This window comes from Phycodurus eques, chromosome 19, assembly GCF_024500275.1.
Source record: "Phycodurus eques isolate BA_2022a chromosome 19, UOR_Pequ_1.1, whole genome shotgun sequence".
Lineage (NCBI taxonomy): Eukaryota > Metazoa > Chordata > Actinopteri > Syngnathiformes > Syngnathidae > Phycodurus > Phycodurus eques.
Genome location: NC_084543.1, coordinates 17,395,944 through 17,410,499, shown reverse-complemented (window position 1 = coordinate 17,410,499; position 14,556 = coordinate 17,395,944). Strand labels below are relative to the sequence as shown.

General features: G+C 44.2%; 1 protein-coding gene across 2 annotated transcripts in view; it reads left to right on the top strand.

Annotated features, from left to right (window-relative positions):
- ryr2a (ryanodine receptor 2a (cardiac)) overlaps window positions 1-14,556 on the top strand; it is a 355,011-nt gene that overhangs the window by 33,893 nt on the left and 306,562 nt on the right. For both annotated transcript variants that reach the window (XM_061705277.1, XM_061705276.1), the window contains exons 7-8: window positions 3,331-3,430; window positions 13,545-13,641. In XM_061705277.1, the coding sequence (XP_061561261.1) occupies window positions 3,331-3,430; window positions 13,545-13,641 (197 nt within the window). The remainder of the gene's footprint in view (window positions 1-3,330; window positions 3,431-13,544; window positions 13,642-14,556) is intronic.

Genomic DNA, 14,556 nt, shown 5'->3' with positions numbered 1-14,556 from the left:
TCAAATGATACAGGGAAAAAGTATTGAACACGCCAACTGGTATTTATTTAATACTTTGTACAAAAGCCTTTGTTTGCAGTGACAACTTCAAGACGCTAGTAAGCTAAACTAAACTAAACTAAACTAGTTGCACGCATTGCTCTGGTGTGAGTTTGGACCATTCCTCCACACAAGCAGTCTTCAAATCTTGAAGGATTCTGTGGGCTTCTTTTATGGACCTTAAGTTTCAGTTGTTTCCATAGATTTTCGATTGGATTCAAGTCAGGTGATTGGCTGGGCCATTATAGCAGCTTTATTTTTTTGTATTTTGTAACCAATTGAGAGTTTCCTTGGGACTATGTTTTGGATCATTATCCAACTGAAATGTCCACCCTTATTTCATTTTCATCATCCTCGTAGATGGCAGCAGATTTTTGTCAAGAATGTCTCGGTACATTTGCCCATTCATCCTTCCTTCAATAATGTGAAGTTTACCAGTACCATTTGCTGAAAAGCAGCCCCACACCATTATGTTCCCACCTCCGAACTTCACTGTTGTTATGGTGTTTTGATGTGCAGTGCCATTTCTCCTCCAAACGTGGTGTGCATTATGGCATGCAAAGAGTGCACTTTGGCTTGTCCAAATGTTGTTCAGGAAACTTTAAACGAGCTTTGACATGCTTTTTTTTCCAGCAGTGGGGTCTTTGTGTGATGAGCGTGCATACAGGCCATGGCGGTGGAGTGCATTACTCACGGTTTTCCTTGTGACAACAGTACCTGCTAATTCCAGGTCTTTTTGAAGCTCTCCACAGGTGGTCCTTGGCTCTTGGACAACTCTTCTGATTATTCTTTGCACCCCTCTGTCAGAAATCTTGCGAGGAGCAGCTGATCGAGGCAAATTTATGATGGGATGATTGGCTTTCCACTTAACGTATTATGGCCCCAACCGTGCTCACTGGAGCATTCAGAAGCTTAACCAATGCCATCGTAATGTTTTGCAACTGTCTTGAGACAGCTCTTTTCTCTTAACCATCATGAAATGTGCCTTGACTAACACCTTGGCAATGACACCTTTTTGTAGGCCATCAATTAGGACTTAACCAGCTGATATTAATTTGCACTGACAAGAGGCTGGATTGCTGTTTGATTATTGATAGATTTGTGTGCGTGTGTGTGTGTGTGTGTGTTGTCAGAATTGTTTTTCCCCTTGGAAATCTTCCATGGATGCTATTGCCCATTGTCTTTTTGGGTTTCGCCTTGAACACTGACTTTAACTGAGGCCAATAAGGCCTTTAGTTCTTTGGATGTCATTCTTTTGTGACCTCCTGGAGGAGTCGTCATTGGACTCTAATTTTGGTGCGGCGACCGCTCTTGGGGTCGTCCACAACTGGTCCTGTTTGTGGATAATGGCTCTGATCGTGGTTCGCTGGAGTCCCAACAAGTTGGAAATAGCTTTGTAAACCTTTCCATTGATGGATAGCTTTCAATCACTTTGTTAATTTGTTCTTCAACTTCTTTGAATTGTGCCATGATGCTGTTTCCCCCTCACATCATTTTACTCATGTACTACTGTCAGTCAATAGATTTTCTCTTAAGATATTTTCAACACTTGAAATTCATTCATTCATTCATTTTCCGTACCGCTTATCCTCAGTAGGGTCGCGGGTGTGCTGGAGCCTATGCCAGATATTTTCGGGCGAGAGGCGGGGTACACCCTGAACTGCTCGCCAGCCAATCAACACTTTAAAATGGTTAATAAGGCCATCCATCCATCCATTTTCTGAGCCGCTTCTCCTCACTAGGGTCGCGGGCGTGCTGGACCCAATCCTAGCTGTATTTGGGCAGGAGGCGGGGTACACCCTGAACTGGTTGCCAGCCAATCGCAGGGCACATACAAACAGACAACCATTCGCACTCACAGTCACACCTATGGGCAATTTAGAGTCTCCAATTTATGCATGTTTTTTGGGATGTGGAAGGAAACCGGAGTGCCCGGAGAAAACCCACGCAGGCACGGGGAGAACATGCAAACTCCACACAGTCGGGGCTGGGGATTGAACCCGGGTCCTCAGAACTGTGAGGCTGACGCTCTAACCAGCCGTCCACCGTGCCGCCTGGTTAATAATGTATTTAAAAAATAGCAAACCACGAATCAATTATTGATTATTGATGATTTGTGAAAAAAGGTGAAATTGACCATATTTGGACATGCGACGTTATTCAAACAGGATGTTCTCAGAGGGGGCGGCATGGTGGATGACCAATTTGCACATCTGCCTCACAGTTCTGAGGACCCAAGTTCAAATCCAGCAGAGACTGTATGGAGTGGAGTTCGCATGTTCTGTATGTGCCTGCATGGGTTTTCTGCAGGTACTCCGGTTTCCTCCCACAGTCCAAAATCATGCATGGTAGGTTGATTGATGACTCTAAATTGTCCATAGGTGTGCATGTGAGTGTGAATGATTGTTTGTCTATATGTGCCCTGTGATTGGCTGGATGACCAGTTCAGGGTGTACCTTGCCTCTCGCCCCTAGTTAACTGAGATAGGCGCCAGCACGCCCACCACCTTACTGAGGATGGATGTTTTCAAAGGGGAGTGGCCACTGAGCTTAGTTTCAGTTTCAGCAACAGGTTGTATGCAACACAGAGAAACACAGGTTGTAGTACGGGATGACCACTAGAAGAGTCACAGAAAGGCATGGAAGTGGACGTCCTTGGAAATGTATTGGTTGATTCATGGAAAAAAACACTTGTGAATTTTGCTGTTCTGCTCCTTGTTAGAGAACAAGATGTGCAAAAAGTATTGGAACATTGAACACTAGGACAAGGTTAAATTAAGTACTGTAAGCCAGAATACAACACCTGTGGTATAAAAAGAATAATTCTCATACAACGCACAAACCCATTCTGTAAAAAATACCATTGAAGATATACCTGCTATGGATATAAAGAGAGAAAAAACCCTTGACCTCAACCCTATTGAGAACCTGTGCAGAATCCTAAAACGAAGATCTCGGCAGAAACCACTAATCAACTTGGACTTTCAATGGTTGTGAGAGTAGTTAAGGTGATACTGAGTCGTGACTATGTTGGCATGTTTTTTCATTTGCATTTGTTTTTTAAAAATTATGTCTATGACATAATGAAAGGTTTCTTGAATTCTTACAACCTTTTTGATTTTTTGAAACTGTTGTGCATGAATTTCATTTGTGCATGATAGTTTTTATTTTTCGGTTTTAGGTTAGTTTTTTATATGTATATATATATAAAATACTGTGTATTATGCAAGTAGTCATAAACGTGAGTCAGTAATTGATTTGTTTTTTTACTCATATGTTTGTGTTCCTATAGCATCTATCCTATGGCAACTGTTATCAAAATGTAGATGCAGCCTTCCAGCAGACTCTGTGGAGCGTTACTCCAATCTGTTCTGGCAGTGAAGTGGCAGAAGGTACAGAAATATTTCTTCGTCACTCAATGTTGACATTGTATATTATGCTCTATGCAATTGATCTGATCTTGTTTTCTGTCGCACTGTTTTATTCGGGCCTGACCACGAGGGTTGGGTCACTGTGTATACTAGTTTTTTTTTTTTTGGGGATCTCAACATTCCTGAAACGTTTTGCACATGATTGTATTTTATTTATTGTATTGTATTTTAGGGGCCCCCAACATGACCGCTCCCGTATCGCCCAGTGTAAAGTGAATTCCCGACACCACTTTCACCGATCGACATGAAGTTCGCTGGACATGTCTAGCTAATGAAGTCTCAAAGACACATCCAAACCAGAATCATAATCACACTTATTTTGCCAAGTACAAAAACACACAAGGAATTTGTCTCCGGTAGTTGGAGCCTCTCTAGTACGACAACAGACTACAACAGAGAATACATTTGAGACATAATGTAATCTGGTAATGCCGGCACAATTTATTATTAATATCATTTTTTTGACAATTGTGCAAAAAGATGCAGATTCCTCTAGCAATTAGAGCAGTTTGAATGACTAATAGAGCAATAGTCTGGTGCAATGACCATTGTGTAAAGGACGCCGAGACTTCAAGGAGTGTACGCAGTTTAAAGTGACATCAATACACATAATGCAGGAAGACATGCAGTTGAACCTCGTTTTATGAGCTTAATTGGTTCTTGAACACGGATTGGAAATTAAAAAGTGTGAAAATTGAACATAATTTTCCCATACGAAATGATACAAAAATGAATACCTGTAATTGGTTCCAGCCTCAACAAAAGTCCCTATTTTGGTAAAATTTAATCCACTTTGAACACAATATAATATACAATTGTCGAGTGGTGGCATAATGTAACAATTATCACGTCTAATTAATAGTACAAAATAGGCCAAAATTGGGAACAATGTAATTAATGATGTGTATGATCGATGGTACAAAATATACCCAGATTGTTGATCGGTTACATGTTCAGGAAACTGTTATTGCGATTGACTAGAGATATTACAAATGTCCACCAGATAGTGCCAGAAAAACGATACTACAAAAGTCCACCAGAGGGAGCCATAAATAAAGGTCAACCGGTCATGTAAAACTTCAAATCGGCACTAGATGAAGCCAAAGTAGAGGTTAAAAGGTAATGCAAATGTTTTTTGCACAGACGCCAATACAGTCTTATGCTCATTTGCTTAATATTTGCTTGCTCATATTAGCAAATATGTATAATCTGTAACAGCTAATTCCATATATTTTGGTAACTAGGTGTTAGGAGCTCACAGTCATCTGTGCCCACACTGTTATATGTGAGATAGATGATGAAGTAATAGGACCTTTCATTGTATAAGTGGGAGTAGCAATGAAATGTTATTTAGTGGATACATTGTGTCTTCAATGATGTTTGATGATGCAATGAGGAATGTTTTTGTGTACACATACACTGTTATATGATTGATCAGGTGTGAGCTACCCCTTGGCACTAAAGTAAACACAGAGGGTTAGGTAACATAATGTCCACAAGATGGAGCCATGCTTGACATAGAGGGTTAGGTAACATAATGTTCACTAGATGGAGCCAGGCTTAACCATATTTTATCCCCATGGCAACACGGGACAAACGCTGTATGGAAATGAACAACAGGGAAGTGAAACGTCAATGGTGAGAAGTTTCATCCCACTTGGGGGAAATTGCCATTGCGTAACCTCTATTCCCGTTGCATGAGAGGTGTAGCCTTTACAGTAACTTTTGTCTCTGAGTGTTACTGTTATTACCTTTTTTAAGGCATAAAACAGGAATGAACCAAATGTTTTTTAGGATTGTTAACATTACCTTTTAGGGACATGAGAGTAAGCCACCTCTGGATGGCTCTATAGAGTTCTTATACGCCAGAGTAACGCTAGGAGGGTTGAGCCAAAGCCCTTGGTACGGCCGTCCTATATAAGGCAAAAACTTGAGATTTTAGCGCTCTTGTCTTCCCGTCGGTCAGCAATCGAGGTCCAGCAGCTTAGTCTCATATCTATCTTCATGTAAGACGCAGGATGATTAGAGCGGCAGTTTATGAAAAGACGACTTGAAGAATCTTTGGCAGACAATAGGGGAGATCAAAATAAAGGAGTTTTGCCACGACCCGAGGGACTGAGCCCTTGACCTCTCTCTTCTAAACCCACACCTACTCTGAATACCAAATTTGAAGATGAAGCTCGTCGGAGGAATGCTCGACCTGATCAATCGAATATTCCTATTTTCTTTTGTAATTGAATTTATTTTGATCACGTTTTGGATTTTCTCACAGACATAGTAACACATTAACAACATGACCTGTGACTATTTTACTCCTACTATTGAATGGTTGTTTCAGCTATAACTTAAATAATAGCAGGTCCTGACTCGTACAAAGACTGTCAAACTTTTCTAAGTCAGCACCAAGTGCAAAAGTTCATGAGAGAAGAAGTGTAGTTAGAGTTTCACCTGGCATCTGCTAAGGTTACTCTGTTGAGGTGCGGCCTAACGTAAGCAGGGCCGACGCTTCATAAGCGGGCGTGAGAACCTAGGCAAATCTGTCTCTACACCGGCTAAAGCAAACTCCTGTCGCCGTTTACGCTCCACTGTGTAATACGCAAGGACAACGGGGAGCTTTAACCCTGTAAATGGAGAGCCGGTCAGGACTCCCTTAGTGCCTAAGGTGCAGGGGAGCCTGGGGTAAGCGAGATCTGACACACTATACAGCACTGTACATCAAACATGCCAAGGGTTGATCGCTCAAAAAGCTCTATTAACCAAGTTAACAACAAGAACAAGTGGAACTGTCCTCCTCATTCAAATCCAGCTACCCGGCCGACACGCACCCCAACAGTGTCCTATCAAGAGTCCCTCTAGTGCGTTCACAGCCAGTCGAAAATCACAAAACCCCTTTAACTGTAACAGCCAGGTTGCTATAGTCTTAAAGAATAAAAAATGAAATCTACTTTACCTTGACTTCTCGGCTTGCAGCTTCTTCTCTTGACAACAAGTTGGCATATGTAAGTGCCTCTCCATCTCAAGTCAAGTCCCCCCTTCCAGGATGACCAGGCTGTAATGGATGTGGAGTGGGCAACATTTATCACATAATCTGGTGCTGTACAATGTTCATTATGATGGCAAGATGCTGCACAATGTTCATTAAGATGATATAAAAGTCAATTTAAAGAGAAAAGGCGCCACATGGTCGACGCCTTTGGTGGTTCTGCCTCAGGACATGGCCCGGTTAGTCAGAGCTGAATCCTGCATTACAACTACTCCGGGGGAAGTGGTATACCTCAGATCTTGTCCTCGTTGGTCGGTGCAGAACCCAAACACCAAAAGCCTCAAATTCGATCGTCACCTAGACCTCTCTCCGAGCAGGAGACGAGGGGGGAGGAAATATGACAAGTGGAAGTACATGTAAAACAGGCCTACATGTACTTTAACTTTTTTCAAACCACAGGGATCACTGGCGACACCGTGGCGCATGTGTATTTCAAATTACCGTAACTCCTTGCTAAAATGTGCTAAAACCCTTCTAGCGCCATAATATTAGATATACTTATTCATAACGCATGGTCTTTTTTGTCTATTGAATGATGGAAATTGCACAAAGTAGCGAGGAGTTACGGTAATTTGAAATACACATGTGCCGCGGTACCACTGGTGATCCCCGTGGTTTTAAAAGGGTTAACTAAATGCCAAAGAGTAGAAATAAGTCAGGATTTAAACATTTCTACTGTGGTAGCAGCTCTAATATTCACAGGTAGGCCATTACAGAGTACTGGAACCTGAACATAAAATCCTTGAGAGCCTGCGGACTTCTTTCTGGCTCTCGTAGTCACCAAAAGACCAGTAAGATAAGAGGGTGCTAATCTGTGTAATATTTTATGAGTAACAGGACCTTAAAATCACATCTCAAGTAAACCGGAAGCCAATGCAAGTTGGCCAGAATGGGGTTAATATGATCGAACTTTCTCGTCCTCGTCAAAGGTCTTGCTGCAGCGTTTTGAACTAACTGCAGGCTTTTAATATTAGACATGGGAAGACCAGAAAGCAGCACGTTACAATAGTCGAGGCGAGACGTAAGAAATGCATGGACTATGATCCCTGCGTCACTAGCGGATAGGATGGGCCGTATCTTAGCCATGTTGTGAAGATGAAATAAGCGCAGTTCTGGTAATATTCTTAATATGCTTTTGAAAGGAGAGAGTTGAGTCAACTATAACGCCGAGATGTTTTGCTTGCTCACTTTGGATAGTGGTGCTTTTGTCAGTGGTATCCTTAAAGTGGCTATGTTTAGCAGGGCCATTAATCAACAGCTTAGTTTTCTCAGGGTTATAATGGCGTGGCGTTGTCGAGAGCGTTCCACAGAGCCACATGAAACTCATTTATGAGAAAATCTATAGGACTCACGTAGAAAGGAAATCAGGCAATTGCTGAGGATAATAGCTCAGCGAGTGCAGTAGTCGTTGAAGAACTAATATTACGGCTGCTATGGTTTTGGTTGTGGGCCGAACAATGGAAATGGGCCAAGACTTCAAATTTTATAATGGACGGACATAGTAGTGCTATCGGGAATTAACATTACATTTGCGGTCGCAATGCCCCGGGTTAAAACCAAATCTAAAGTGTCACTGTTATTATGGGTCGGTTCCTTTTCATTAATTGTTCCTTTTCATTAATTAGTTCCTTTTCATTAATAAGCCGGAAGCAATGCCTACGTTACTTCTGGTTTAGCGTGATTTTAAGTTTCAGCGTTAAAATCAAATTATTTTTATCTCGAGAAGGGGCTCCGCGTCTCTTTTTAGATGTGTAAAACGCAAGGACAAAGTGACAAAAACCTCGATGTTTTGTAATCTGAAGTTTGCTACAGGAATTAGATAAGCGTTCTTGATAACCAGGGGTCTTTGGTCGAACCCAAACACACACAAATGAAACAGGGAGTGACTTTTGACAGAAAATCTTATGAGATCTAACGGGAACAATGCAAGGAAAAGCAAAGCAAAGCAAAGGACAGACAAACATTGGTAGAAGGAGGCTGAACTTCTGATGTGAGGGCGGAATGAGCGTCCAATGACATTGCATAGAGCTGGGGGTTCCTGCTGTCATTAATTTAAACCCGAATATGCACCAATCTGTACTTTTAGTAGACCGCAAGTTGGATTTACGTGCGTGGAACACAATTTAGGCAGGCTGGTCGATCTCCCGAGTGTTTGGCCGGTCCGGTCCGGTCCGCACGGGGACTAGGTGGCTTTGGCGGAAAAAGGAGGAAAAAGGGAAAAAAGCAAGAAAAAGAGTTCCAAGGCAGGGTGGCCGAAGCTCGGTGTCGCTGTTCACAAGATGCTCGGAGTAGACGTGCGCTGCCAGCTTCCTTCCCAACGGAGCTTGCCCGTGAGCTGCCCAGGCACCCAAAAGGGTAGCTCGGGGTGCTGGCAGGGTGACCTAGTCTCGGTTCAGAAGGAGGTGGAGGAGTCCTAGGGGCCGCTTAGGTCAAGGAGGACCTCCACCACTGTCTATATGGGGTCAGGTTCGGGTTCAGCCGTTCTTTTCCTACGGAAGTCTTGGGAAAGCATTGGAGTGCTGTTCTAAGCAGTTCCGCGGCTTCTGTGTCTTTTGGTAGGGCAGGTAGGCTATGCTGAGAATCATGCAGTGATTGAAGATGGTTAGGGCCACTAAGTTAAGGTATGTAGCAGGGCAGGAATGCACAAACAAGGGTTTTGGCATCTTAGCGTGGTTGATATCAATTGCCTGAGTTCCTTCAGATTTTGTTTGTTTAAGAATTTCAGGGTCAAGTTTGAATTTGTTTTGTTTGAACAATTTAGGCATCACAATTTGGCGGTAGTAACAACATGCAAAGTGGCATCTTTGAGGGCGTCGCTGATTGAGCGAACTACAAGAAAGGCTTTTCCTCGGAATTTAGGGTTGACATGCAGTGCTGTGGAGTTTGTAAGGAGAAACCCGAGATGGGCCAGATTAGTGGGGCCTGTCAGGGTCGTAGACCGAATAATTTTAATGACGCTGAGGGGGCCCAGATGTGGGAGAACTCTATCCATTACTGAGGAGTAAGCAAATTGCTCACTATGGAGTAAGAAATTTCACATGGCGTATCGTTCTTCAACCCGTTAGCAGTCTGTATATGAGCATAAACCGTTAGGAGCAGCGACAACAGAGTGGTTATGATCTGCCTGTTTTGGTTAAGGGTTGCACTGCAAGCATCGAGAACTAAAATGGCTACTCTTCGCGTTTTCCTTAGCGACCAGGAATTGGTTACTTCGTTAGCCATGCGTTGTAGTGTGGTGGGGATTTTGGACTGGAATTCCCGAGGTTGTGTCTCGATGGTACTAAGGCTACAAGCGTCACCGGTGGGGGTGCAGCGGATACATGTTATATCGGTCCTTATGTTTTTGGTGCCAAAGGCAAGCTTGCACGGCGCGCAGGGAGGAAGAATTGAAAGAGTGGCGGCCAAGTTGAGCCACAGAAAGATCAAACCAAAAGCAGGCAACTTCGACATTACGACCGGCGCCGAAGAGAAGAGAAGAGAGCCGGGTCCAAGGCGTTGCCTGAAGGAGCAAAGGGTGGGCAGGCTGGGCAAAATGGCACAGAGGTGTACTTTGCAAGGTCCAGACGAGGTTCCCGGGAAGTCCGAGGTCTCTGGGAAGAGCCAAGACCCACGTGTCCTGTGCTGTTGAAGCCATGCATGTGTTATGAAAGTCACGAAAGAAGCAAGATGACTTAGCGGCCATTGAAGGAGCTCAGCGTGATGTCTGAAAATGGTGTCGATTGATTAGGGACAGAGTCCACAAAATGCCTTTCGAAGGCCGCAACCTTAGTATTTAATAGGGGGTCGATGGGCTCAAAAGGTCGAGGGAAGGTGCCTTTAGCAAACAAAGCAGCGTGTTTGATTAGCACCTCCCTCAGACGATGTCTTTCGTCATCGGAACTCAGGGCGTCAGCATACGCTAGGACCTGCTGCACGTGAGTTTCGAAGTCGGGATAAGGGAGTGAGCGACTATCACACGGTGTTACCGGCGTCAGCGAGTTGATTTGCAAGGAGTTTGAGGGGGTGGGAGAAGTCACGGGAGATGCGCTTTCGGGTGCAGTTGGGATTGTACTGAGCGTATTTATCACCAGGTCTGCAGCCAGGTCCACTCTGATGATGTCATCGCACTCAGTCGGTCCCACTGGAACGATAGCAATGTGTTGCGAAGGAGCAGTGTGTTGTACTCCACCAGAGCTAAGGTGGTGCGGGAGGTGACCAATCACGGGGACTGTGAGATTGAAGTCGTGGAAGTCGGAGCAGATCAAGAGGCCAAGCCTCGTAGATCTGGGAATGCGGATGTCGTTTTGCGTGTGGTCGTGAATTAGCAGCATGGTGGTCCTGGAAGCATCTAGGAGGAGTGTGGCATGCAGTGACAAACTCAGGTCGGTAAACTCCGGCGAAGGCTGAAAGACCGCATGGGAACTGGTTACTGATTGGTTAGCGCGTGCGACCAGTCGAATAGGGAAGTTAACAGTCAACGCTTTTACTATAACTTAATCTTCGCTCAAAACTCCGCAAGCGTCGGGGACGGTTTGTCCCGATTTGAGGTTTACTGGTTGAAAAATGCGGTTAACGGAATCGGTATTAGCGCGTGATCACAAAACATTGTTAATGGTGTCAACTTGAACGGCTAATCGGACAAGTCCATCTGTGCCTAAGTATTATGCGGCAAATTGGGGACTACGAGGAAGCAGTGAGTTAACGAGCAATGGTTCCATTGCAGGTTCAGGGCTCACACACCCACAGCAGTGACAGCAGACGGCGTCACGGTATTAACGGGAAAGCGAAAAGTCTTCAGCGTTAATTGAAGGTCAGGGTGCTTAAGTCGTAGGGTGGGAAACAGTGCCTGAGAAAATGTCGATTTGTCCGCCCAAATGGTCAGGATGACGTTAATCCCACCAGCAACATTGGGACAGTAGCGCTTTTTGTGCGGTGGTTGGACGAGATGGCAGAGAAACATGTCGAGTTCTCTAAGTCGGTTCAGCGGTGGTGAGGTGGCTACAGTGGACTCGGCGGTGTCATCACTTGAAGGAGTGCGGCTTGATAGGTTGCCGTCCTCCGAGTGGTCCAACACCAGGCACCGGTCTGAGGACAATTCCCGAGTTGGTGGTGGTCACGCCTGTTCCTCCTGCGTCCACACTTCAGGATTATTGGAATCAATTAGTGGCTCGAGGTGGCACGGTGGACGATTGGTTAGAGCGTCAGCCTCACAGTTCTGAGGACCCGGGTTCAATCCCTGTCCCCGCCTGTGTGGAGTTTGCATGTTCTCCCCGTGCCTGCGTGGGTTTTCTCCGAGTACTCCGATTTCCTCCCACATCCCAAAAACATGCATTAATTGGAGACTCTAAATTGCCCGTAGGCATGACTGTGGTTGGCTGGCAACCAGTTCAGGGTGTACCCCACCTCATGCCCGATGACAGCTGGGATAGGCTCCAGCACGCCCGCGACCCTAGTGAGGAGAAGCGGCTCAGAAATGGAAAATTAGTGGCTCGAAGCGGCAGAGCAGGTCTTGGCCGATGAGCAGGGGGACGGAATCAATTGGAGACACGTAGAGCGGATGGACTAACGTCATGGGGCCAATTGTCCAGTGGAGCATAGTTAAGGTGTTTAGCTCAGTATTAGTCACTGAAATTGCACGGATAGTTAGTGTTGCAGTTGAAGGTCGCGGCCACTGGTTTGTAGCAATGTCAGAAGTTAACTGAACAGAGTGTGGGACATAACAGTGATGTCTGCTGCGGGCTCAATCAGAGCTTCTTGGACAAGTTCATGCTCGAATGTAACTGTTTAATAGAACTTCCGGGAAGTACCTTTAGCGGTTAGTTCACCCAAAAGCTATCGGAATGGCAGAACGTTATTCAGTAGCGTGATGTCACGCGAGTCAGGGGCCTCGTCTAAGTCTAGTCGGACGATTAGGACGGCACGAGATGGGTCTAGGGATTGAGCGTCACAAAGTGGTTCACTAAGGTTATGGCGAGGTGAGGTCGTCGTGGAGTCAACCGGTCTGAGCAGCGGCCAGGGAGCTAACAAGCTTCCGGTTTATGAGCGTCCGCGAGGGGGCACTCGAGGACAAACCGAAGCCTATACAACGGTTGAAAACCACAAAGGAGTGAGGCAACGTGGCGACGTCACGATGACGTCACGTCATCCGTGAAGACGAAGCCTTCAATAAAAAAATTACCAAATGACGGAATGCTTTGAGCGTTTCAACACAAAGCAAAGATGACGACTGTTACGGGCATCACGTTTTTTTTTTTTTTTTTTATACAAACACGAAGAGCTAACACTTTCGCTCAGAGTTCAACTGACACACAACAGGGATTCTCGGTGTATCACACCTCTAGGGGCGGCCAGTGACTTCCCAAATCTCCTATTTAGCGAAGCTCAGAATAAAATTCCCCAACCTCCAGACGCTATAAGAAGGGTGAAAAAAAAAGGGTATCGCACAAACGCCCAGATTTCATGAACCGTTTTGCGACCCTCAAAGGCCTTTTTAACAAGAATTTACGTAGGAAATCTTCCCACAGTTCTAAGCATGCAGTGCACAAAACACGGAAATCCAAATAACACTTATAATTCCATAAATTCGCTTCAGTTTCACAAGAGGGCTACTCTTAGTTTCTTCACGCTCGCAAGTGCTCGGGACTCTGCGTTGCCATTGATAACGAGTGACAATGGCTGCGTTTTCCTAAAGCTCATGATTGGGGATAGAGAAGTTTGCATAACCTGAGACGTCAGCAGGGATAGGCTCCATCTCGACCATGACACTAATTAGAACAAGTGGTCAAGAAAAATACCAATTTATCAGGTGCTTGTTTCAAAAGTGCATTATCCATGTCGTGATTATTACTGTGTGTCGCAATGCACTCGATTCTGCTATTCTCTCCACACCAGACCACCGAAACCTACACGATTACTGAAATAAATTCAGAATTAATGGTCGACTTCCTATTTCTCTGATGTACGAGTCATACATTATGCACGTGGTATGCCACATCCAGTTGTTCATTTGTCCTTTACTTTTTACTTATTTGTCTTTTCTTAACCTTTGCGCAGGTTTCTTGATAGGCGGGGATGTCTTGCGCCTCCTTCATGGTCACATGGATGAGTGTTTAACTGTTCCATCTGGAGACTACGGGGATGAGCAGAAGAGGTAATATGCACACATACATCCTCGTAACATTAGAAGTCCAAGAGAGCAGCCATTTGGCCGATCTCTTAGCTGGGTGGGTTTTACCTAATATCCATAATCACCTGTGATTGGTAGCCTTTATTTCGTAAATGTAGTCGTTATTTGCAAGCCAAGGGTGATATATTGTGACGCTCGGCCCCTGTCCTGATCGCTCACAACTGCCTGCTGTCTACTCTATAGCAATAAACAAACAAATCAACAAAAATGCTAATAACATTTCAATTTAGAGTAGACCTTAAGAACATTAGCAATTAGTGAACTACCCATTTTATTCTCAAATTTAGCTTTTCATTACAGTTCGCGCCCCCGTCCGCCACGTCACACCACACCACACCCACACATGGGTAAAGTACTTTAAGTGTACTATTTTATAGAGGGGGAGAGGGGGTGACATTTACATGCGAGCTATAATGACAAAGCATGCAGCCATCTATAACACTGTAAAAAAACATTTTTTGTTATTGCTATGCAATGTGTTGTTGCTTTTATCTAACAGTCGTCATTCCTTAACTAAAGCGAGCTTTGCAATGACAATATATATATATATATATATATATATATATATTTTTTTTTTTTTATTTTGTCCTATGTGCATCCTCTCTGAATCAATTTCATTTGGTAAAATTCTCCCAAAAAAAAGACAAGCGAGAGACGCGTTCACGTGTAAAACTGTAACTTAATAACGTTCAAATTTTTATTATTATTACGCTTATTACAAAGCGTAGAAAACACGTTTTGCATGGCCAGTCGTTTAATGCTATGCTATACTATAATTAGCAAGTCGATTTCATGCAAATTTTGCTTCATCCGGTATGTTCTTAGTTTATATCATTTTGAGTTAATTTTCCAAATTCACCCAATAATAAACACATAAGT